The sequence below is a fragment of the Anser anser genome (genome assembly GCF_964211835.1).
Source record: "Anser anser genome assembly, chromosome: 7".
Taxonomy (NCBI): domain Eukaryota; kingdom Metazoa; phylum Chordata; class Aves; order Anseriformes; family Anatidae; genus Anser; species Anser anser.
Genome location: NC_139727.1, coordinates 8440964 through 8468142, shown reverse-complemented (window position 1 = coordinate 8468142; position 27179 = coordinate 8440964). Strand labels below are relative to the sequence as shown.

At 39.7% G+C, this 27179-nt stretch overlaps 1 protein-coding gene across 9 annotated transcripts in view; it reads right to left on the bottom strand.

Moving 5' to 3' along the window:
* RET (ret proto-oncogene) overlaps positions 1-27179 on the bottom strand; it is a 127628-nt gene that overhangs the window by 56272 nt on the left and 44177 nt on the right. For 7 of the 9 annotated variants that reach the window (XM_083843792.1, XM_083843790.1, XM_083843791.1 and 4 more), the window contains one exon: positions 26507-26811. The exons of 1 other annotated variant lie outside the window; for it this stretch is intronic. In XM_083843792.1, the coding sequence (XP_083699918.1) occupies positions 26507-26811 (305 nt within the window). Of the gene's footprint in view, positions 1-26506; positions 26871-27179 lie in introns of those variants that run through there. One more of the 9 variants, XM_083843796.1, reaches the window with a different exon arrangement.

Below are 27179 nucleotides of genomic sequence, written 5' to 3'. Positions count from 1 at the left end.
GTGGTTCAAAGGTTGTCTGGATGATTTTCACTTGTCCTTGGTGCCACACATCCCACATGAGAGGAAGGACCGCAGCTGGGGGAGGCAGGAGCAGCCTGGCAGAGCATGGCCAGCCATGAGTTAAAGCCTGGAGGCTTCATGAGACCCAGCTCCCTGGATCTGGACAGTGCTTCACCACAACAGCAACCAAGGGACATCTCACTGGCACAACTGGCAGACTGGCAGGATTTATGAGTTGTTTGGAAGATATATGTGACTTGTTCATCCACGTGAAAAACATATGCCAAGGTCTTTTAATGAGGACTACATGCAATGTCTGATAAGAGAACAAATTGCTGTATTCTCTCTTCAAAGATAATCCAGACAGGTTGTCAAGCATAGCCTAGGTCAATAGCATGTATTTCTATAAGATTTTTCAGAAAACCAAGGAGAAGAACACAGCAAAACCCCTGTGAAAGAGCTGATGGCTCTTGTATTTTGACATGACTGTACTCTGGCTTCAGGATGATAAACTTTCTCACACATTTGATTGATGTAACTAGCTTAACTGATTAATCACTTTGCCTCCTAGCAGTTCCTTCCTGCTTATATCCAAGGAAACAGTCAATTAGGACTATAATTAATTCTTCCTCTCATGATGGGGTAAATTTGGAAGCTTGTGACCACATGAATGCAGGCAGTGCAGCTGGTTAATCTGCAACCCTGAGCCTCATGCTCCTAATGAGCAAACTACAGCTCTTGTACTTCAAACAGCAGACAAAATACCCGAGTCCTCTACAGGCTGTTTGGATACTTCCAAAATAACATGTGGAGGAAATACAACATTTAATCAGGCAGTTACACTGGAAAACTACGAATGTGCTTTTATGTCAAAGATGCATTAATGGATAGCTCAATAGAAACCATCAGAAACTGCAAGACAAAAAACACTGAAAACTAGTGAAATTGCTTGAACGAAACCAACTACCAAGTGCACATTGCTAGAGAAATAGGATTAAAAGGTTTAGCACAAAGATAACAATGGAAAGCTTTATCCCAGATATACTGTAGTTTCTTCACCATATTTTGAAAATCTAAACTAGCTGTTTTTGCAAAATAAACTACACCACAACAACAGACATTGGAAAGCAAAAATTCACCCAAGGAACCTGCAGCCACAAGCTGTTCAAAACTCAAGCTATAGAGCTAACACAAGCCCTTCTGACCTTAAAGTGGATGTATTCAACAAGCATCTAAGGAAGAATTCAGAGACTATTTTAGTACTTCGACTGCACTCTTATAATTTCCAGTGATTTATCTGCATTACAGGAGTTTCTAGAAGATGTCAATCCAATAACATTGACTCTGCAAAATATAGAGACCAATTCCTCCAAGCTGTCATAAGGTTGGAGATTATTTGGTTCTTCAATTCTTCACTATTTTTGTGAAGTAGTTTTTGAAAACACGTTTTACACATCTAAAAACAATGCTGGCTGGTCACATCACGTGAAATTCATATGACTTCAAATGTTTTAATGTATTTTTAATGCATTTTTGCATTGAGCATGATTTGTCACATAAATCTGGTGAAGGCGAGAGACGTCGGCAGATTAGCAAACTAGTGGGAATAAACTTCTGAAATTATGAGTGAGCTAAAAAAAGATGCCTTAATTACATTTTTTTGGAATAAGCAGAGGTGATACTGAGTTCCATAAATACAAATTTACCCTCAGAGTAACAGATCTGGATCAGACTTCAGACTGAGGGTTTTGGTTTCCTGCCCAGATCAGCTGCAGAGCAATTTCATGAAATTACCACAATTCAAGAGAGAAAAATGACAAAATCTTAACCCCTATTTCACTTCAGCCTTTTTTTTTTTTTTTAAAGGCAGAATTTACATAGTTTAATTCGGGTCTGTACTTCACTCCTTGGAACATTCCAAATGGAAATATCATCAACATAATCCAAGTCAGCCTTACCTCCAGGCACTCAGCTCCCCACTCCCCTCCTCCTCCTTTTTCTTTTAATCCCAGTGAAAGGAAAAATTGCTAACAAACATGTTAAGTAACATACCAGTTCCGTATCGCTCATCATTATTTACACGGAAACACCAAATGGGTACTTAAAATAATGATAATAGTGAGTTGGTAATTTGATCACAGATTCCAGATGATTTCCAATGTTTAAGGCATTAGCCACAATAAAGTTTGATTTATTATTACATTTTCCCTATTTATTCTCCCATGAATGGAATAAAACCTGTGTCACAAAGGAGCAGCTAAGACAATAACCTTTTATTACCCTGCATATGTATGAACATGTGCACCAAGGAAAGCAGTGGATGTACTTTTAATTAAAATTCAAAATATTTATTTTCGATCAAATAATATTTTAAATAACCACTCTGGAAAAAAAAGTCAAGTTAACTTCATGCCAATTTTTTTTTTCAAATAACCAAACAGATGTCCCAATGAAATTTGCCATTATTCTTTCCAGGAGGACAGCAGCCATGATTTTTCCAATAACTTTAACAGAGTTCATTCCAATTCTGCTTTCCTGGACAATGTACTAGGAAAAAATGGGAAATTGCTTTCCTGAACATTTCTTACGCGGAAAATACCATTAAACCAATTCTCATTGATACTACAACAACAGATTGAGCAGGCAAATGCCATATTCTCTGTTACTCTATGTATTTGTTCGTTACTTTTCTTAAAACTCTTAGGTTATTGCAATTAGTAGCATATCATACAAAAGATACTGCTGTATAGTTAGGTGGCCACAAATACACAAAACTTATTATGCCTCCATAGAACAGTGTCTCTGTCTACTCAGTACATACTACTTCAGTATAATTATTCCCTAAGTTTTCTATCATCAATGTTTTTTGTCTGTATTTTCCTATACATTCTGAAAAACATTATGGAAAACATACTGCTGAACTCTTCCTCTTTTTTAAGTTCTTATTTCTGAACTAAATCTGTAATGAATGTAAATACAGTATTTCCAACTCCTTCGGGTAAGAACAACTACTACAGCTGTTTACAAAATCAGGGAGTGAATGACGAAAACAACAAAAAAACAGTGAAAATTGAGGAACATGATATTTTGTTGCTACCTGTTGAATATTAGTAATAGGAAACATAGCCAAAGTAAATTAATAATTAGATTTTTGTCAGGACAACATGTGAAGTGCACTGATGACATTCTAGTATCAACCTAAACACCTTAGAAAATGAATGTATTCTGCTAGCACATGGCTGACACGGATATAGACTGGGAGCCTAGCAATCGATCCCTGATTGTATCAGTGCTTAGAAATAAAGTCTACCTCCTGTCAGGAAATCATGCAAACAGGAAGTCCAAGGCACTGATCACTGTTCCAAGTCACTGATCTAACAGGGACAGCTTCAATAGCTTGGGAAGCAAATCCTGGACTGGGAGCTCTAACAACTGCTTGGAAAAACTTAGTGGCCTCCAGGATCACCTAGCACTGCCAGCTAGATGGCTTGATTTTCCTTTGGTTGCAGACATTGCCAGCTGGTTGAAAAAGAAAAAAAAAAAAAAAAAATGCAAATCTGAGCTTAAACGCACACCCCCAAGAGTCCCCTGTAAGTATTTAGTATGGTACTTCTGCTCTCAAAGAAGGAACATTCATTTAAAGATATCTTGAAGACTTCTGAAAAAATCTATTTCCCCTTTGGGTCTGGCAAGTATTTGATGGAGTATTGCCACTCTGGTGGCCAAGATACCCTCCCACAATCACTCTCCAACATCTCCTAGTCCACATTTCCTCCTGCCCAAACCACAACAGCATAAAGTGATAAATCATTTTCATGCCAGTTGGCTGACTTCTCCTACGGTTTAGTATCAGATCAACAGTAAGAAAATAAGCAGTCATGTTCATTTATGTAGTCACATTTGTTTGGTACTGTAAACAAAGTTGTAAATTCCCCAGCATACTTCTTGCAATCCTTTTCACAGTACTTACACTCTATTTTGTAACATCTGATTTAGAACAAAAGCAAGCATTTCAAGCACTAGGCTGATAAATATTTACTTGCCCAATCAGAAAAGCACAGGATAGTGAACGTACAGTTTTACAACAGCTGTAAGGTATTCTAAAATGAAAGAGGTTTCTGCCTTGCAAAAGGTTTTAATTTAATAACAAACACAAATTACATGGTGTGGTTTCCATATGGATCACTCTTACTAAGTTCTTAGAAATATAAATGTGAATCCCCTCCTTACAGAATCCCACCCCTTCACTGCACTACTAAATGGTCTCACCATGTTTTACTGTATTTAGCCCCACTTCTGCCTGGAGTTTTCAAGAACCTTATCCCCATACTACACCTGGAGAACTGGGACATACAGGTTAAGGACTATCTAAATGGGTTTTGCTATAAAAACTACATCCAGCAGGTAAAATCTCTAACAGATGCCTGCAGTACAGACCTAATCCATCAACAAACTGTGCCTTTAAGGATATAATTTCCTTTGCAAAGAAGAACTGGAAGCAGTAAGGGGGTTATGATCCAAATACAAGTTCCTCTCTAAGAGTGCTTTGCATTGACAGTCCTAATACAGTGCATACCAGAGGACCTAGGGGACTTAACCAAAACCACACACCCTGCTTTGTCACAGGCACCTCATTTAACTGAGGTCTAATAAATAATAGATTAAAGCCCTGGCCATGATATCGTATTTTCTCTTGCTGTGATTCTTGTAAAATTGTACAATAAGAATTAAAAAAAAAAAAAAACTCTATGAAAGTATATACAAAGATAGTATTAATAAAAGGCATTAGAGCAGGACTTTGCTTAGATGATAGCTGCTAATGGCCAGGGCATGCTCCTCAGGGAGCACCGTGAGCATCTCCTGAGCGAGTGGAGGAGATGCGAGTGCCTTGCCCCTACATGGCATCTGAAAACAACCCGGGCTCTGTGGGGTCCCATGGCTGCTTTGGGCTAAGCGACCGGAAACCAGGGCTGCAGCAGGGGATGGCCAAAGACAAAGACCACAGGGCAAACTGCACAGTCCCCTGCTGCGTGATGAGCATCATCCACTGCTGGCTTAAATTTCACAGATTAAGGCAGTGCAACAGCGGTATTACTGAAGTGGTTTTGAGTCATGCTCTTAGGTGTTCCTGAGTTCCAAGATTTTTTGGTACTTTTCCACCAAAATAAGAAGGGTCTGATAGGAAGTGATCATCACAAACATCAGCAGCTGCTATGCATAGATGGTACTGATACGGAGACAGCTGGGTACACATTTCTGCGGTCATTTCCTTGATGAATAGAGTGCACTGTTGCAAATAGAAATGACATTGTGAGCCTTTCTGGAAACACTATAGGTTCAATCCTGATTTGAATGACTGAGACTTGTCTTTGAGACAGAACGACTCCAAAATCTGTCAATCCTTCTCCTATTGGCATTCCACTCCTAGGAAGGCAGTGGCTTTCACCAGCAGCTCTTCAAACCTATAAGACACGCATCTGACTCTGCAGAAGGTCACAAATAACACGTCACTTAAGCGTACAGGGAACAGAGGTTTTTAAAGGAGTATCTGTTCAGCCAGCTAGGTCCTTTCTCCAGCAGGAGCCAGAAAAACACGTCCTGAGCCCTCTGGGAAAACTGAACTGCTAAGTGTTCTGGGCAGGCAATCCAGGACAGTTGGCAAAACAGCATGTGAGTGAAAGAGGAAATCTCAAAGGCTAAAAGGGAAAGGGGCAAAATGTGAGCATGCTGTAGTCCGCTCCTAAAATGGCTTTACCAAAGGGGAAGTTAATGGGTCTTCCCCTCATCTACAGGATGCATTTTCTCCCCCCATAAGCTATCATTTAAAGAATCAGCTAGTACTAAGCAAACATGCTATTAGCTGTTGATATTTAATAACATAGGAACAGAAGCCACAGTCCTGTACTTACCAGGCCTCCTGATTAAGGGGAGCACTGTAACTAACAGTGCCTTTGGCATTTTGACAGTTTCAGGAGGTTAGTGCAAATTTCTGACAGGATATGCACATCAGTGCTTGACTGAATCACCAACCAACCCTTCTGAACAACAACAACAAAAAAAATTATAATAGTCTTGTAGTTTCAGAAATATCACCAAAATTATCAAGTTTGCTCACAAGGTAGTGCTTTCACAAGGCAGTGCTTCTGACCTTTAGATAAGGGAGAGTGGGACAGCAGCTTCAAGTCTTGGACAGTTGAATTTCTCCACTGTACCAGCAAAATGAATATTCAATAATAGACATACTGGTGACCCAGTCAAAAAACACCCAAAATAACCAAAACCCCAGTACCCCTGGCACAAAGAGGACAATTCTCAATAACATGGAGCTGATGAAGAGAAACTCAAGAGTCCCTTCTAAATTCAAACAACCTAGGTCAGTAAACAGAAAAGGCTCAGAGCAAGGACAGAGCAATTTCTTTCTGTAGAAACCACATTTATGCTCTGTGCCACATTCTGAATACTAAAATCAGTTACGGAGGTCTCAGCCCTCAGAAAACAAATCAAAATGAAAAACAAAACAAACACACACAACCCTGCAAAACCATTTCCACAAAAGCAACAATCCAAGCTATAAAAATCTGAAGATACCACCTACATTAACCAACTACAAGCTTTTAAGTGTTGTTAAAACACAAGGGCAGAGATGCAAGGAAATACATGAGCAAATGCAAAAGCAAGACAAACACACAAAAATAGTTTTCCAAGCTTCCCTCTAAAGAGATGAATTAGACCATGGAACATCCTCATTGCATGGAACAGGGTGAACCAAGTTGGAGGCAACGCTGGAAATGCATACAGCAGAGGAACTTTGAAACCAGATTCTTCCAAAGGTTCTATCCATCTTTAACACTTCTTATTATTCTACAACTAGAAGGTCTTATACAAGTGTTACACAATCATATAGTTCCCACATTTCCACTGAAACACGGATAGGATATTTGTCACTGCAAAGCTGCTTCTAGCAGGCAAGCTACAGTAGCTCAAAGCAACAAGATAAACCAGGCAGATGTCAGAGCTCTCCTGCTGAGTGCTTTAGTCTGAGCACTCAGTTTAGCAACATGAAGATGTTTTTGCTGGCTGCAAGAGGACTTCAAATGGCTTGTCTACAGAAATTACTTTAGAGGAATATTACACATGACATCATCCAACTACATTAAGTCAGTTCAATTACTGCTAATCAACTTAGAATATATCTGTGTAGTTATTTTTAGAGGTTTTACAGAGGTTTATTAGGAGAACATATTCTAGCACTCCCTTTATTAAGATGCCATGATGTTCAACTGTTTTGAAATAGGACAATTTGATTTTGTATGTCTTTTGTGTAACATTGAGATTTCTCAACAGTTTTAACTTTTCTTACATTCCGCAGGATTAGTTACTTCTGAGGACAAATGTCCATTGATTAACAATGAAAACATGCTGGTTGCAGAGAATTTAATTAGAGGACAGACTACAGATTGCCAGGTCTAACTATCCAGGAATTTGCTTCTCCCTTTTCATTTGAAGCTCAAGGAAAACAGTGAAAATCCTGACAACACTCAAAGCAGTAACGTTTTTTGTTTACAACACTCACAATAACATATGGTGTGTAAAGTACAGTAAAGTTCCCAATAAACACACTGACATAGACAGTTTTACATTTTGACACTGGATGCTGCTGGGATACAGGACCACGGGTATATTTGACTGAACAGAAGCTTAAAGTTTTCTTTTGTGACTTGCAGGCGGAGCAGCTCCCAGGTCTGGAGCAAGGCACAAAGCCCAGTCCTTGTGCACTGCCACAGCTAAGGACAGCCAAGCTCCTTCCCCGCAGTCAGCGTGCCGTACTGCGGTGTCAGTACTGCAGCTGCACAGGGCTCTGTGCACCCCTGAGGGTACTGCGGTGAGTGCAGCTGTGCACGCAGCCTCGGCAGAACAGATCCCACACTATTTGCTAATGTGCAAAAGATAGCCAGCATCACATCAGCATGGCAGATAGCGTACCATACAAACACTGAATAAGAAAACTTTTCTAATTATTATGGGAGCAGGAAAGGGGAAACCTTTTCCAACCTCTTTAGTTTTCACTCTCATTCTCTTTAGAGGAAATAAATTTAAAAGTTATTTTCTGCCTACCTATTCCACATGGACCTTGTCTTACCTCTCATGCCATAATAAATCAGGAGTGAATCCACAAAAATAATATTAAGCCAACATTAGCGGGGTGAAGGTAAGTTAAAGAGAAAGCAAAAAAAAAAAAAAAAAGACACCTTCCCACTCCACTTCCATGCTGTTTTGAGGCTAGGTTTTATTACTTGACCAACATTTTTTAAGGGTCTGTTTTGCTTTCTATACACATGTAACTCCCATTACTGTCAGTGGAAATTATGTATGCACATCAGTAGCAAAACAGACTGCAGGATATTTAGCTCTCTAAGGTATCCATGTCCCCGTTACAGTCATATTTCAGGAGAAAAGCCAACAAACGTATTTGGAATTCTGCCTTTAAACAAACACTATTTTACAACAGACACAAGTACAAGTACTGATTCTTCTAAATGGAAGTAATACCCAAGAGAGTTCTAGTTAAACCAATGAAAGAGTGAATTGACAGCATTTATCTTTCTCCACTATTCCCAATGTTTCAGTTTCACGTGATAAAAGTGATGAGAAATATCAGGGAAGAGAAACAAAGACGTGATTTTCCAAGAAACTGTATGCTGAAATGGTAAAAAAATTTACAGCAGTGCCTGAAAATAGCAAACAAGGCAATTGTGATATTTAGTTACTAGAACTAAGAGTCTTTATTTACTATGTTCAGCGCATTTCCATTCGCATACCACAAAGAGCTTTTACGATATTAGATCTCTATCTCCATACAATAGGGGAAGAAACAAAGGGTGAAACAGTAGAGATTTGACCAACAACTGAAACGACAAGGAAACCATGTTTCCTAACTCCTCATCTGACATCCATTCCACTGTAACATTTCTTGACTAGTCACTCTGATGCCAGCTCAGCAACCACAATCCCATCATGTAGGTTACTCTTTTCCACATAAGAAATCCCAACATGCAAAAGCTCCCAACTCTGACAATAACCTGTTCTTTCAAGTTCTTGTTATTTTTCACTGCATGAACAAGTCTCTTCATCTCTCCTCATATACCTACACTGTTTTCATTCTAAAGCATCTATATTCACATGGCTCTTAAGTGTTCTTATACTTCCAAGCCTAACAGCAAAAAATGCACGTTGGCAGCATCATATTCATCACTGATATTCATCAACATATTCATGCCTTAAAATCAGAGGAAAGCACTTGATTTCCAGTAAGAGCATGTCTTTTCATTCCACCACTAATCATCTGACACCACAGTGTTTTCCCCTAAACTACATTTAGTTTTTTCATTAAGAAATTAAACCTAATTATGAATGTAGGGCTATAAACTACAGTGTCTTTGGGCACAGGCACTTGTCCTGCCAGCTTGCTTACCATGTGATTACATGAGCAATCGTGGTTTCTAAAACTCTTTATTTCCTCAATGAACTTACTGCACTCCACAAGCCAAACGAAATTCTGACAGGGTCTCAAAACCAACACAAAAGGTGAGATTGAGCTAATGGGAGTTTTGCAGCTAAAATCTACAAAGCTTGATCCTATCCAAAGTTATTTCACTTCAATCACAAGGGGAAAATTCATAATAGACCTTAAGCTCCCTTTGAACACCTCTGTTTGAAAAAACAGACCCGCATTAGCAGTGTATTAGAAGTTACAAACGCTAGTCTAGACATTACAGCTACAGCCTCCTTCTTTAATCTTCTCTGACTCATATGTATCTGCATGCACCAGGTTGTGTTTGTCCACATGGTTTTCTTGGTAATTTGAATATCTCAAAGACCCTGGCCTGAAAATTGCTCTATAAACATCCAGTGCATCAGTTTTACTTACAGAAGTGATTAGCTGAAGAATCTGAGCTGTTACTACCTTGAATAGGAAATAAAATGTCACCCAGCAAGCCATAAATTATGAAAGCTACTGTTAAACACCTCAACTACACTGCAAGTCAGAAAAACGTAGGCATATTATCTGGAAAAAAAAAGCAAGTGTACATCTTCACTACAAAAACACACCAATCACTTGTTTTATTAAACAGCTATAAGCTTTTCAGCCAATAGCTACTTTTCACAATGTATCCTTCCCTGATTTATCCTAAAATGGATGAAAATTTGTCGATGTGCTCATTCAGGGATTTACTATTTATTTATTAAAGAGGATGAGTCATAAGGATTGGTCCAAGCCCTCTGAAGGCAGCAGAGTTTGTCATAACATTTGTACAAAACTTAAACTTTTTTGGCATGTGGTTATCTTATTTCCTACCACCTTTAAAAATAATCATAAAAATAAATCCTCCCCTTTCCCCCCTCCCAATCATTTAACGTTCTGGAACCAAAAAGAACTGCTTGATTCTCAAGTAACAACATTTTGAATTTGTAAGGGATAAGTCAAACAAATTCCTTTGGTAAAACTCTTACTTGTACTGGAAATACATCTATTTTAAGATTAATTTCATCACTGTCAATCAGCTTGCAAAGAAAAAATCAACATAGACTTGTTGGCACATCGTATAGTTTTCTGTAAGGCATTTGTTAAACAGTGTAGCTACACTGTAATAATGTTTTTTACTGTAAATCTGTTTATTACATTAGTGTTTTTTTCCCCTCTTTTCAATAAATCTCTTTTGCATGTGGTAGCAGTGGAACCACTTCAATAATACAACTCCTATTCTGTTTTACAATGACTGTGAAGGGATGGCATTGAATTTTGATTTGTCTTTGGCAGAGCTGATAGAGATGTATAGCATGTTAAAATGTTTGCATTTAAACACACACAAGCTACCACGTTTCCCTCTTTTTCACAGTAGGAATGATGCACAATGATCAGTAACAGAGTTTTTGATACATGGATCCAGCAGGTTTCTAATAAATCAAACAGCCTGATGAAGAAAGATATCTTAAGTTGCATTGTTCTCAGGAAATTAAAAATGGTTCACGCTACATGATACGTATCAAGAGTTGCGAGTAATTATAATCATTGCCCAGCAAAAACATTCTACTTCATAGTTTTTTTTATAGTGCCCGTGACTATCATATCTAAATGCTGCCTAAGTAAATTACTTCTGTACTCAAAGATTAAGAGTTGCTGTAACAGAAGCATCTGGACTCTGCATCTACCTCCAAAAGGAGCTTCTCAGAACAGGTGTCTCCTCTTAAATTTTGTCTTGGACACAGTGTTTTACAGGGTGTTTTGGAGACTTAACAAAGTAGGTTCCTCCTGTCTCCAGCCAGCCTTTTCATCACCAAGCTTCCCCATGAGCACGGAATTTGAGTCTGAATTTTCATGTGCTTTACTTGGTCTTGCCAGAAGTATTATGTCGCAAGAAAATCAAGGGTAACAATCTTGATCTAGAACAAGTCCACACTCAGTAGAAATGCTTTGTCGGTCGCACCTCTGCATACACAGTAAACATCACTTCATAGACTCAGCCTTCTCTTCTCCAAGCAGAACAAGCCAAGTGTCTTCAGCTGCTTTTGATGTCATCCCCTCTAGAACTTTCATCATCGTTGTTGCCCTCCTTAGTGCACACTCTAACAGAGTTAAGTCTTTCTTACATTGTGGCACCCAAAACTGCACACAGTGCTCGAGGTGAGGCCACACCAGTGCAGAGCAGGACAACCCCTTCCCTCAGCCAGCTAGCGGTGCTGTGCCATCAGACGTGATGTGCCTGATGCGCCCCATGATGCAGTTGGCCCTTTTGGCTGCCAGGGCACACCGGTGACTCGTGTTCAACTTGCTATTGCCCACATCTCCCAGAATACCTTCCCGTGGAGCTGCTCTCCAGCCTCTCATCCCCCAGTCTGTGTGTATATCCAGGGTTGCCCCATCCCAGGGGCAGAAAACAGCACTTGCTCTTGCTAAATTTCATGTAGTTGGTGACTGCCCAGTCCTTGAATTTGTCATGATCTCTCTCTAGAGAGATCTCTCTTTGTCAAGGCCTCTCAACAGCTCCTCCTAATTTAGTACCATCTGCAAACTTGTTTGGTATGCATTCTAGTCTGGCATCCAGATCCTTTATAAAAAACATTGAAGAGAACTGGCCCTAAAATGGAGCCCTGGAGAACCGTACTAGTGACTAGCCGCCAGCCCGACGTAACCCCATTTACTATAAACCCTTTGAGCCTGACCTGCCAGCCAATTGTTCACCCAATTTCTCTGAAGCAGACAGCGACAACAGCAACTACCTGGCTGTCAGGCAAAACAACTAGCTTCTGCATATCAGAAGCAACTTCAAGTGATGAGCAAGGAAGTATGGATGGAACTGTCAAGTGAAGAGAGCTAGGTACAGCTTGTTTCTAAGAAAAATCACCCCTCTGAAATATCCTTTTATGGCTTGCTATTACATCAGATTTTCCTTGTTCTTTTGCTGCAGCTCTCTTTAAAAAGAAAATAAACCAAAAAGCAAACACAGGTGTTTACTCAAGGATCAATTCACCTGCTGTTCTGCTGCTCCACCTGCCCCGTCACCTCAGTACCGACTCCAGCCTTACAGCTGGGATGACTCATCTTTGCATGAGTACATTTTTCAATGATGCATTTTCAGGTGCTTGTTTCTGCAAAATGAGAAGGAAGGATAAAGACCTTTCCTTAGTACCACATCACTTGTCCATTTTGCATCCACTTTTTACCTTTTTTTTCAAGCACAAAAAAAAGCACAGTAGTTGAATCCTTCAGGCTTCTGAATGTCAGGCTGATGTGCAATTCACCCCTTTGTAATGAAAGGCATCATAATTCAAGGGCATCTGCATCATCCTCCCCCCAGATAACAATTTACTGAGGCAGCGAAAGGGAAGGAGCTTTCAAAGTTGCAAAATTTCAAATCTACGTTTGAATGGAGTTGATGGATTTCCAGAAGCAGAGTGGAGTGATCTGCTTTGAATTAGCCATTATCTTTTACATCCCTCCATGTTTCCTGTCATCACAGAAGAAGATGAGTTACCCTTTAACTTACTGTAGAATAATCTCTGACTACCAGCAAAAGGGTAGTTAATGCTATTGGCAAGGATGATTTAGGAGACAATTTCAAAGCTCGGTTAACTATAAAAACAGAAGTCCTACTAGAACAGCCTCATTCATTCTGCATACCGAGTGCGAAGAAAGCAGAGCTTAATACCACAACTGCTTGGAGATGTGACAACACGACGAGAAGTGGTCATTTCTTTTCCCACCACTTTCTCACTGACAAATGTATCCAGCTTTGCTGACAGGAAAAAGTGTTAATCAACAGTTGCTAAAATATGACACCTAAAGTATATGACATCAGTGCCCAGAACTGCCCTGGACCAGATCTGGCAGGCCTAAGTGTACAAAGAGGAAATCCTTACCTTACAGATTAATCAGACTAATCCTTACTTTACAGATCTCCAATTTAAACAAACCAAGCCAAGTAACCTGACAGCTGCACACAGACCAGACAAACCTTTAGCATTTGAAAAAAGTTTGATTTTAAATTTAAGCATATTTTTAAAACTCCTATAATGAAAATGGCCATTGTTTCAGAAAACTACTTGACAGTCTTTTTTTTTGTGCCTAAACAGCAGCAAGTAAATGCTCTGAAGTTCACTAGACAGCCTGAAGCTTTTGTTTGCTTTGACTTTTTTTTTTTTTGCTTTGACTTTTTTCTTCCTGAATGGATTTTCTTATACACTGTTAAAGATGCATGCTATTTTTTTTAATGCAAAACAAACAGACAAAAACAAAACAAAATAGAGGGGCAGGTAGGCACTTCATATAACATCTTTTTAAGACAACAGTCTAATGACCTGCAGTATTCAAAATTGGTTACAGAGTATCACCTCCTACAACAGAGGTTCCCTGCATTTTGTATGATGATACCTCTCATAACCCTCATCCTTTCTTTTAGAACAACATGCATGTTTATCATCAATATCGTAATTGCAAGCACCACTGAAATAGTTGTTTAAAATGACTGCGTGGTTACTTCATGGATAACTATGGTTGACAGACCATCCACAATGTGAGGCCAACAGTTCAAAAACCAGAGAGCAAAATGTAACATGTTTTCCCTGGATATTCAGCTGCCAGGAGCACGACACGGAAACACCAACATCAAGAGAATGACCACCAGCATCACTGCATCATGTATTGAGCTAAAACATGATTTAAGTACCACCACCCTACAGAGTGAAACCAAGCAAAACCTACACACACTTGGTTGCATACTTGACAAGTTGCAAAATCATGATGTCCGTCACTGTCCGTTTGTTTCTCATAAAGCCCAAATGGGTAAATTCTTTGCCTAAACAACTCCACTAAAATGATCAGCAATGAGGGAGTTGCCAAGGACCCTATTTAAATGACTTTTAAAGACTTCAATGTTAAAGTCTCTGAGATAAATGGGGAAATACCTCCCTTTCAGTTTTTATTCCAAAGTAATTTGCAAACTCTGGAAGTTGTCACTGAATTTAGTTTTCATTAATTAATGTCGGGAAAAACTACCATGATGGAAGGAATGGAAATCACTCTCAATGTACATGTTCTCCTGAAGCACGCATAGCAACTTTAAAAGGAAAACTGAAACTAACAAACCCTTCTATTAATAATAGTGGCAATTTCATTCTTGTCTCAATTATTTTACCATCTGCAGGCTAACTGAAGTCTAGAGGAAAACACAATCTTCATTAATTGATGTTAGAAAAGAATATGACCCCATTAAAAACACTGGTGAACCATTATATTAAAATCTTGCCCATTCTGCTTTTGACAGTACTTTGTGCATAGACAGTTTCTTGTTTTCACCTTCACAGAGGTCTGTTTTTCCCAGTTAACTAGATCTGCCATCAGCAACAGAAAAGAAACAAGCATTTTAACACTAACTTTGCTGGAATGTCCCCAAACATAACCATACACAGAGAAGCTGGAGTGTACTACCTGTACTAATGTATGGGTTTGGTGTTTTTTTTTGTTTGTTTTATACAATTATTTTGAATTTATTCACTCTTTGGCAACATAATTTTTTTCATCTTTTCTAAAGCACCAATACGTTAATACATTTGGCGAGGATTGGTCGACCCAAACTACATATGGGCTTCTAAAAAACAAAAGCACAAGCACAAAAAACTTCAGAGTTACCAGTGTTTTAGGCTACCTGTTCCTTAATACATCAGTGTATCCACTTCTTATCTAGTGATATCTAAGGGAAGTCTTAATTAAAATTGCCAAAAGGAGATGTCTGTCATGAGCAAGTAAAGATGACATGTTTTGTGGATTCTCTAAGCCAACCCTGTAAGAATAATGCTCCTTCCTGAAAAAGACTAAGTCTCAAGGTTTTCATCCTATTGCAGAACTGATGGTGTTCACAAGCTATTCAAAATCAGGGGCGAGGAGAGAGATGTACAACAACATTCATCCCAGACAAAATTCACATGTCTAAAAGTCACAGATGCTGTTGACAGTGTCCATTCTATTTATCAGAACATTTGGAAAGGTAATCACGTAGCCCAGTGCAATTCCATTTTCAACAGCAGTTCCACACATTTGGAGGTTTCCGTCCAAATCCCAGAAAAGTTGACAAGTTAACAATTCTGCTTTAAATGAAAACAAACTAGGATTAAATTCAGTCCTTGGAAAGGAAGAATATAGTCTACTTCTTACCGATTTTCTGCCTCTACCTTGTCTTTAGAATAGGATACAACATACTGTTATGCCATGCTGGCAAATACATGGTAAACAAGTGTCTTCAAAATGGGAAATAGGATAACATTATAGGATTGTACCATTACTACCCATGGTTTTATTTTGTAAACCACCATCAGTTCCTTCCACAATACCAGCGCTGCCGACCAACAGCAGCTAAGTAGCTCATGCCCTAAACTCCATTTTAAATTACACGCATATAAACTTAAACAACTTAATTTGAAAATGCTGTGGAATTACAACGAATTTATTGTTGCAGTGAAAGACAGCCGTGAAACAGAACCAACAATGAAAAAGTACAAGATGAAGTTATTCAAAGATTATAATTTAGCAAAGATTTTATCTGCACTGATAAAAAGGAAAACTGCAGAAGAATTTTCAGCAGCAGAAGTCAGAGACAAACAGTCCTGACAACTGCAAATTAGGATTCAGGGTGTAAAACACTGATGGTAGAGTTACAATCCTGGCACTGATTTTGCACAGTCCTTGTGCTATCATTACCTTCTCATTTAGTTGTAAGAGCTGCTTACCCAAACCATAAATCCAGCTTAACTCTTGAGAAAATAGATCCTCAAATCCTACGTCTATTTCAGTAAGTTTTATCACTCCAATGCATTTCCCTCGCTGACAAAAAGAGTTCTGCCTCTATTCATCTGGGTGACAAGGTTAGGCCATAGGCATATAGAATTTTTTCAAGGCCCTAATTGGAAATGCTCAGTACAAGTGTGCGGTCCCCAACTCATTGCCTGAGATTTGAGAACTGTGAGCATGGTATTAGAACTTGATTTTTAAAAAAGACAAAGACAACCACATATCAATTATATCCCCAGGGAAATTCTTGAAGACCCTGGAAACCAGAAACTCCAGAAGCTTGCCTTGACATCAAAGGCATCCAGCTCCTGTCTATTCAGCTGTTGGTGATTAACAACATACGTATTTTGATACTGACTCTCAAATTGCATTGAACACAGACTCAAGGTATCATGCTCTCTTAAAGAGCGCTGATTGATCAAACACCAGGCATTAACTTCAGATATACAAAGATTGTATTCATCCTATTTCTTACACCCTAAGCACAAAATCATCAGTCAGAAGTTTCCTTCAGAGGTCATCTAACTCACCAAAAGTAGGAATGACTACGCATAACTGACCTCAATGCATTCCTGTCCTACCTGTTCTTAAAATACTCCCGGTGACAGAAATCCCACAGTGATTGCAGCCTTTGTGAATGAATATTGCCAGTCATTTCTACCTTTCTTCAAAATCAGTATTTCTTGAATTTCTCGTTATTATCCTCTGCATTCCAAGAGGTATGAAAGCCAAAATGTACCATTCAAAACTCGATACTTCCAGTCTTCGTCAGGAGATGATGTCGCTTTGCTAGATGGAGTTTTAGTGTTAACTCCATATGGTAATTCTTGTATCAGCACCACCACCAAGGATCAACGCGGAAAGAAAAAGAAAATCCCATCTCATTAGGATTCTTAGTGACAGAACGCTTCACAAAATAAGGAAAAGTCCTTGTTACCACTCTCTTCATTATTCTGACGGTAACTACTTAAACTGAGTTTGGGATTACTGGCCTAAATACTTCACATACATTTCCTTCATTGTCTCCTAGGAGCCATGTCATAGACAAATAAACCCTGAAAGGCTAAAAGTACAGAATTGTATAGCTTCTTATAATCCGCTTTCAAATTGTCAGGTAGTTAGAATATCTATGTCACGATGCCAAGATTTCCTATGCAAAGGCAAAGGATGGAATTTTTTGGTACAGTGAAACAGAATTCCCACCTAGCTGCATGATGCTAGAAGGCAAGGCTTGAACAAATTTTTGAAAAAATATTGTCACAATACAAACCAAAATGGAACCTGTGGCAGCCAGAAAGGGGAGAGGGAGATAAAGCAAGAAGTAAAAATCTGAGGCCTTCCAGACTTACTTTCTTTAGGCATTTACTGCCCTGAAACTTCTGGTCCAGTTTTCATTTCAAATTTTAATAGACTAAAATGTAAGAAGAGAAGTAGTTAAATAAGGACCTTTACCATAATAATAACAGGCTGGATCAATACTATAAGGAAAAAAATGTGTTGTTTCCCCCCCCCCCTTTTTTTTTAAATAGAGGTTTTATAGGAAAATATATAGAGGTTTTATAGGAAATTTATATTTAATTTATATTTATATTTTTTTAATTTATATTTAAAATCCTTTAAAATCCCTTAAAATCCTCCTTGTTGAATTAGCAGAAAGTGTTTTAAATGTGTTTTTTTTTAACATTTGTGTATATTTTTAAATACAACAGAAACTGGAAAAATGTACGGTACAAACTCTCTCCCTGCCCAAAAAAGTCCTTAGCAAAGCAAATTAGGACAACTCTTCTGCTCTTCTCCAAGGCAAAAGTTGAGCAAAGCAATAAAACCGTTTAGAACGCTTTCTCATTCAGAGCGTGTCAGCAATGCTGAACTGAAATGCGCAATAAAATTTATATTGGAGCTATATTGTTCCCCCCTCATCACTTTAAAACTTATGTGTTCAAAAGCAAAATTTAAACAAATTGCTTTTTTTTCCTTAATTGGGATGAATCATTGTACAGAAATCATCTCCCTTGGTCTTTTATGTCTCAATAACATCCACAGCCTCAACTAGAGAAGCCTTTACCCTGAATTACTCAAAAGCAGTAACAGGCAATTATAATTTCTTTATATTTGTTTCTGTATTTCTTTCCAAAGATAGTGCTTCCAAACTAGCTGGATCCTTTGTATCCAGGGTGACAAAGGAAGTCTGAGATATTACATTTAATTGTAGTGCATTACTAACACACCAGGAAAACCTGCCTTTTGGAGCCATGACAGTTGTTCATCTATGTACACTCCAGGAAAGGGTAAAAAAAAAAAGAAATTTGTGACCTAAATGCGCAGCTACAGTTTTAACTTTGGATGTGTCTGTGCAATTCAGTTCAGAGCATGCAAGACTATTTTAAAATGTTTTGCTGGGACAGGTTAATCCTAAGCACGTGCCTATATTTCTTGCTAAAACTAGTCCTAATACCTCAGAGATGTGAGAAGGCTTGGCTAAAGGGCTTTCCAAAACAACATTCTTAATACCAGAGGTGCCAAAAGAACATTTTGTTGGTGTCACTAATAACAAGCATTGAACATTTGCTCCAAAAGTTCTATCAGATCTTTGCAGTTATCACAGTACAATTTCACGTGACAGAACCAAAACAGAAACGCCCTTTACCCAAATCCACTCTCATTCCCCTGTCAATTGATTTTTTTTTTCCAGAAAAAAATCCTTTTCCTAGTAAAATGCACCAAAATGTTAAGCCCTCTCCTGATGAAAGTTTTTTATGCTCTCCTTCCCACTCCCTGGTATTTATATTTCACGACCAGCACCCTTCCGTCTTACAGTCTTGCAGACCACAAAGCAATGGCAATGTAATTTAGAAATATTTTTATATAATTTGCCAGTGTCTGTTTTTATTCTTTGTAAAAGAAAGCTTGATTACAGCCCTAGAGTACATACACATTTCAAACTCTCCTGCTTTGAGATGACTGTCATTATGTATTAATCATTCTATACTGGGTATTCCCAAACAAACATGCATAATTCATTTCAAACAAATTCAGCTATTTAAAGCCATACATGAACGTTATGGGCTAAGTTTATTTAAGTCTAGCTCTTCTTTAACTTTGTGTTCCATTTTATTTGTACTAATCAGATTTCTTCCCCCCCCCCCCCCCCCCCCCATTTCTGTGCCAAGCCACAGGAACACTGGTGGCCAGTATCTGTCTCCCAAACACACAGCAGCAATACAAGAAGTTATTTTCAACCTGCAAAGTAATTTTTGAGGAACAGTGTGTGAGGATGGCGATGATAACCTACAGAATCAAATCCATTCTCACCAACATTTTGTAAGCTACTCGTATGTCTTAAATCCTCCTTTCTCTTTGCATAAATGCTTTTCAGTGTCCACTTGTAGATAATGGGATATAGAAGGCCACCTTACCAGTAAAAGCAAAAGAATCCTGAAGCTAATCAGTATGGAGGTATACTCTTAACTGAGTCAAAGGGAACTGCTCTACAACAATCTTGTCAGGCACCATTCTCACAGTCTCAGCTCTTGATAACGGAATGGCACCTGAAATTATGTATCTACTCTACAGAAAAAGAGAGAAACTTCTTAGTGTCTTAAAGACACTGAGATTTAAGTCTCATCTCCAAGACAGCTTTGGAATGGCGCGGACAGGAGTAGTGGCTGCCTGCTGTAACCCAGTGGCAAAATGAGTCTGTAAGGGGTTTCTGAGCTACGTGAAATTCTGGTCTACTGATGTCAGCATGACTTTTGCCATTTCACACAAAGAGAACAGATAATCAAATTGTCTATATAAGAAAATTTGGTGTCTCTGAATCAGGAAAAAAACAACGTTTAATCCTATTATCTGAGAGTAAAATTTGTCTCACTTAGAAGAAAGCCATAATGGACACTAAAAAAAACACCCATTACAGCAACACAAGCAACTTTGTTATATCAGTTAAATATAATGTTTAATTAGTTTTCTAAATGCATACACTGAAAAGCCATTAGACAACCATTAGGAGTAATACATCCATTTTCTTTTTACAATCACCTGATTTAGTTAGCCAAATTTCTGAAGTAATCCAGTCAAACAACATTTTTGGCAATATTATCCCAGTAAAGCTTCTAATTCCCTTTTTTGATTGTGATCACTACAATTTTCCCTTAAGCTTTAAAGAGCTGATGATCATTTTTAGTTCAGCAGATTTACCTAGCACCTCTTTTAGGTTAAAACAAAAAAAAAAGAAAAGCGTCCAGTACAGTTATGGTTCAGAAATCTGACACTATTTGTGTTTTTTTTTGTTGTTGTTGTTGTTGTATTTTGTTTTGTTTAGAAGTGATCTTGAAAAAAAAGTTTTGTGTTCTGTGTACATGGGGGGAGAAGACAACACATCTGAAGAATAGGATAGCTGTAGATACCTTTAACAGTACTTCTAAAACATCTGAACTCCAAAAGCAGCAATATCCCACTGGCTATTCACTCCTCAGCTGACTTACTATTTCACTTTTTAGTAACAAAAGTTTTCTTAATAACCTTATTAACTAGCAACCTAATATAGCAACCTAATAAACATTACAACTTGTCAAAAGGTTCATGCTGTAGCGACTTTGCCAAAACACTGCAGAAGCGGCCAATAGATCTCACTGACAAAGGACAAGATCTGGTTGTAAAAATGAAGCCTCTGAACAGATCTTACTCTATAGCTTCCTCCAGCTTCTCTGATGCTTTGTTTTTGCCTAATGCATGTGCCATCACTCTAGAAATTCTGTAAAGTTTTTCAGCACATTTTCTCCACTTTATGCCAACCCCATTATGCCTTGGGTTTGTTATATACAATCAACAGTATATATGATGTGCAAAGGAGGGTTTTATTGATGGCAGCATTCTACCAAAGAGAAAACTAGAGATAGAGCGAGACACAGAGCAAATCTGTAGTACAGCTGTTAACTGAACTTGAATCCTGATCTGACCAAACTAATATGCAAACCTCAAATCTATCCTTCTCCTATGCTAAGTGCTTTATTTATCCTTGCAATGCTCCAGTTGTTTGCCTTCCAAAATGTAAGAGAGTTTTAAATAATAAAAAAAAGTACATCTGGAGAATAAACAATTTCAAAGTTTATTTTGAATAACGTAGTGAATTTTAATGTTCTGCTTCTGCCAAACCAAGGGTAAGTAAAAAGTAGGAACTAAGAGCAGTTCCTGACTCTGCACCACAAACATGTCAATGCTGAAACAGCATGCTCTGAATATGGCACCTTGTTCACTTCAGCAAATTACTGTCCAAGTTAAAATCAGTTTTGCAACATTACAAATAGACCGACTCAATCAGCAGTGCCGGGCAGTTTGTTACATTTCATAAACAAAAGACAATTCCAGTCGATCACCAGCTGGTAACAGCACCCTCGGTCCCGCTGGAAAACTTAAGAATGCCAACCTATGAATGGAGCAAACCTGCTCTTCATCGCAGATGGACTCTAACCACTTTTGTGTAAAAACACAAAGGGGCTCAGCACAAAACACTGAGCTCCCCTAGTATTTTTCCCAACCCGTGGCACTTTGGCGTTCGCTACGTCACGCGATGGGGGAGACGGCAGCCCCGGAGAAGTGGTAGCTATGGATTCTTGCTTACTGACTTCTTTCTCCTGTTGGTCTATCTCCTTTTGAATACGCTGAATGCATCAAACCATAAAGTTGCCGGACAAGATATGGAGGAGAGATCTACTGACTGTTTTTCCCCAAACAAGCTCCAACCCTACACGGACCAGAATTTGTACTTGCCTTGTTACCAGCCTGAGCAGTGGTGCCAGGGAAGCAAGTACATCAACAAATGAACAAATCCTTTCACTCCTGCCAAGGCCCAAAGCAGGGAGGAAGAGGGGGAAGAGGGAGTGAACAAAATACATGTTTTCTCATCAGTTCTGTCTGTTGTTTCAGTAAAAAGAAGAAGAAAAATAGCAGACTGTAATGTAACACACAGATGGAAAACAGAATGCTGGCATACTACTCAATGTGTATCTAGTATTCAGGTGCTGAAGCAGCACTGGCATATGAGCTGACTGCTTATGTTAATACTACAAGAAATCTTTGTTAATCAAAGCTTAATGAATGTGAGTTTTAGCATTAAAATGCTGTCCTTTCATAATCTTCATATTAATTTCCTTTACGCTGTCTTTATGTTAGTAACAAAACCCACAAATGAAGCCAAAGACCAACAGCCCAACAGAATGACTGGCAGAACTAATCAAGCCAATGCGGAATATTGCCCTATAACACACAGTGAGAAGACAAGGCAAATACAGGCATCTGAGGTACAGAAGGTACAGCAAAAATAACAATGGAAAGTAAGGGAATTACATATAGCACAAAGATGGGTCCTATAGTCGTGGTTTTAAAATCTCTCCCCCAAAGCAAAAAAAAACAAACAAACAAACAAAAAAAACTAACAGCACATTACTGTTTGTGAAATGGAAAAGCCTGCAGGTTATGAACTTCAGTGCAAAAGTTGTTTTGTGGAAGAACTGGAAGGTGAAGAACCTAGCGATGGGAATCAAGTGAGGAGAGACACGGAAGGTGCAAGGCACCTTCCCCAGAAGTCAGGAGGAGTGCTGGGGTTAGCCCTGCCACCAGCTCTGCGAGTGAAGCAGCAGCTTCATGGCCGCACAGGCAGCAGCTGGGGACCTGAGCGAGAGGAAGCACTGGCACCACCAGTGGGCAGCTAGGTGCCTGGAAAAGAGACAGCGCATAAGGTACTAAACCTAGGGACAGAGAAAAATAACAACATAGGAAAGAACCAAAGGCTCTTCTTCTTTCTTTTCCTCCTAAAAAGAGTAGCGGGGGTTGAAGTTTCTTCTCAGCTCCTATGCCCTCTCCAAACGTGACATGTAAGATCTAACAAAGTACCACTCACTTTTCTCCACAGATTCCATTTTCCCTTGCCCTACAGCCAGGAATATAATCTAAAGAAAATAAAATGAGAATCACATATTGTCTGACCAGATCACTGCCAAAATGACAGGCACACAAACAAATTTATGTCTATCTTTAGCCTGGTCTGTGACTCAACTCAGTGGCCTGTGCTCCACCATTTGATCCGATTAGCACTGTTTTGGTCTAAAAACATTAGTGCAGAGGCGATCTTTTTTTGGAAGAATCGCATAGGTGTTTTTTTTTTTTTTCCAAAGGAAAACATCCTTTTTCTATCAAGAAATACAAATATTACACTAAATATCTAGAGTTAGGGGAGAAGAATGTCAATATTTGCACAGTTGGTTTCTAAAGTCTGTCCTTGATCTGAATGCATGAGTTGAGCCAGGACTTGTAAATTATAAGCAGTCAAAATAAAACATTAACAGTAACCCTAGCAGCATGAAAGTGCACAGTAAGAATCGGTCCCATATAGTGCTTAAATGAATACCAGAATTAATACATTCATCAGTAGTTTCAGATCACAGTCAATAAAATTAAAGTTTTAAATAGCTTGTATTCAAGAGAGCTTGTGTTCAAGTTGCAACCCTACTATTTACATGTAGAAGTATGTTTCCCTTTCATTCTTATAAAACATGCATAGTGTAATGCTTACAAACTTCATTTACTGAAAACAGATCCTTTAGAAAGTACTTCCTTCGATAACAAAAATTACTTTCCAGATGAGACAATTGTACTAAGCGCATCCCACATCCCACTTCTGAAATATATTCATATTCATTCTATAACATAAATCTGCATTTCTTTTAATTGATATTGATGAAACAACGGTAGGCTTAACCTGACAAGACATTACTTTTATTTTTTGCATTTCTAGGCTGCCTCATGTCAATATCAGTGCCTACAAGAGACTCCCACATTGCTCATGATGCAGGAGCAGCAAGTCTGCAGCCTTTCTGCTTCAGAACAAATGGTCCACTGCACTTCTCAAAGCCTGCCAATAGAAAAGAACCAGATCTGATCCTTGCAACCAACAGCATGCTCACCAGATTGATTAATCCAGCTCACCTAGTAAAAGACAATCTTATCCAAGTTTAAGAAATCTCTGGATTACCTGTGAGCACCCCTCTTAAGAACTACTGCAATTCTAACCTTTCCAAGATGCCACAGGTTAGATAAACCAAAGATACACCAACAGGAGCTGAGTGCAAGGGTATCACTGTATATTAACCTTGGGTGGCAATCCTCTATGGCCAGGTCTAACGCAGGTGAGAGAGATTTCTTCATAACGTCCGGTGAGGGCATGGCATACTCAGCACTGAAGAAACTCCAGACTTCCCCTAGGATGGAGCTCAACAAAGTTTGACTGCATTCCTCCCTCTGCCAGGGCACCGCAGCATCACACACAAGTTTCTAAACTAGCACTCTTTGCACCTTGGGATTTTGCTAACGCCCCCAAGACAAAACGACTGATCTCAGTCCTCTTGTCAACTCAGCTTTTATTACATAAATAGGAATTAGAGTCACACATCTAAACAATGTGAAACAGTGCTTCTCTAGCAGCAGACACCCATATGACATTGCTAATATGCTAGACTTCTTGCAATGACTATGAATACAATTACTCTGAAGTACGATCTAAATGTATACAACTTTTCTTCCCCATGGTTTTAGTAAAAATTAAGGGGAATCAAGCATGAAGCCTCACCAGTCAGAGCTGAGAGAGTAAACAAAAATAATATTTACGGTAAGTCTAAGCAAGTGGTATTAAAAAAGAAATCTACTTGGCAGTCTGTCCTACTCAAAGTAACTTCTGTAATATTCCTCCAAGCTATGGACAAATCCAAGAGTTAACACTTCATGGTCATATTTAATAACAACAAGTCTCTCACTGAACTGATATCCATCTGCTTAGGTTGGATACTTAAAGAAGAAAGGTTTAGATATCTATCTGGAGTAGGGAGAAGACACAGAGATAACTCCCTTCCCCACCCACAGTTAGAAAAGTAAAATCAAACGACAGTCCAATTGAAAGGGATATACTGAAGAAGAAGAAAAAAGCCATCGGAATAAAGCAGCTTAGGAGGGTGGTCTAAGCATCCATTATGTTTAGTACATGGAATTTTCTGGGGGATCACAGCATGGATAGGAGCAAGTTCATCTGTCCAGCTTAAACTGAAACCACTGAAAATCATTTTCAAGCAAATGCACATGCGCTATTTAGACTAAATAAACCATACCCCTCAAACTGAAGATCCTGGGTAGATTACATTTCTCTTAGCTCTGCCATAAACATGAAAGAAAATGGATTTGCCATAAATACAAAGATAAAAGTAAAGCAGCATGATAGATCATCCATTAGCAATACAAGTATGGCTAATTCTTCCTGACAGTGAAATGACTTGGGATACAACACATTCTATTTATTTATTCATTTTTAATTAGTACTTAGACTATGCGTATTCTGCCTATGCTAGTTGCAGACATCCTAGGTCTGAGCACCAGAGAGTTTTTATAAAGATCAGAGGGTGATAAAAATAACATACCAACATGAGAAAGAGTAGGGGCAACTTAAATATTTTAGCATAGAAAAAGAAAAAAATAAAATTATATAAAATAGAGGCTTTACAACCTCTGACTTACAAAGAGTAGTTTAAGATGGGGTGAACTACTATAATTACTTTGAAACAATAACGAGAAGGAGCAAGCTGTTGCACTTTTCATAGAAAATCACAAGTAGAGCATTAATATTGCACTGCGCTCCGTTGTTCCAGCTGGTGGACTACTGGGCTGGTTTAGGCTTTGCCTTTTTTTTTTTTCAGAACTGCATTTTTGGTCTGCAGGGTTGTGCCATGTTCTCGAACAAACAACAACTTTGATTTACTCATGTAAACACCAGAAATGCATTGGCAAACATTGCCATATGGAAGAAACAGAGATATAATGGGGTTTCTGTTTACTTTAGAAAGTTGACATCTGCGGATAGCATCATCTAAGTTACGATTCAATAACTTCTCATCTTTTGGTCATTTTCACTTATCAATCCAATCCCAATTTAATTTGACGACGCATAAAGCCCTGGGAGGGGGACAACAGAGAAGGAGCGATCTTGTAGAAACTTAAAATAGGAACGCGCTTGAATATTCTTCCCTTTCACATCATAAATTTAAAGAAGAAGGAAACTCACATCTGTTCTAACTTAGCTTTAGAGCTTAAAAAGCAAAGAAAAAGTATTAGGGTTATTCGTACCTCGTCCGCCTTTTGGCAAAGGTTGGCGGAGCCGGACCGGCGGCCCCGCAGCCCCGCAAACTCGCCGGGGGACCGGCTCTCGGGCACTTACCTCCGCAAAGCAGGAGGAAGCCCGCCGCCCGCCCGGCGGAGGGCATCTTCCCCGCTGCGGGCTCTCAGTCGGGGCTGCCCATGGCCCGGCCGGGCACGGCGCTGCTTCGGGACGGACGGCGCCGGGCTGCCCCCCTCCGCCGCTCCTCCTGCAGCCGGCCGGCGGCCGGGAGCGAGCTGCCCGTGCCCTCCGCGCTGCCGGCGCCGCCGGGGCTCTGCGGGGAGAAGCCCGAGTCAGCGGCTGGGCGCAGCCCCGCGCCCCCCAGCGCTGCCCGGCCGCCGGCACCGCCCGGCTGGGGCCAGCCCCCGGCCCCTCCTCCGCGCCGGGGCGAGGCCGCTCCGCTCCGCTCCCCTCCGCGCTGCCCGGCCCCCCCGGGACCCCCCCGGGGCCGCCCCGCGCCCCGCCCCGAGCATCCCCGGGGGCGGGGGGACCGGCACCGGGACCGGCACCGCCACCTGCACCGGGGGTCTCTGAGCCAGCCCCCGGCCTCCGGGGGAGCGGCGTGAACGCACCAGGTGCGAGACAAAGCGGGGACGGGCGCTGCGGCACCAGCACGCATCCAAGCGGCCGCCTCTCACCCCC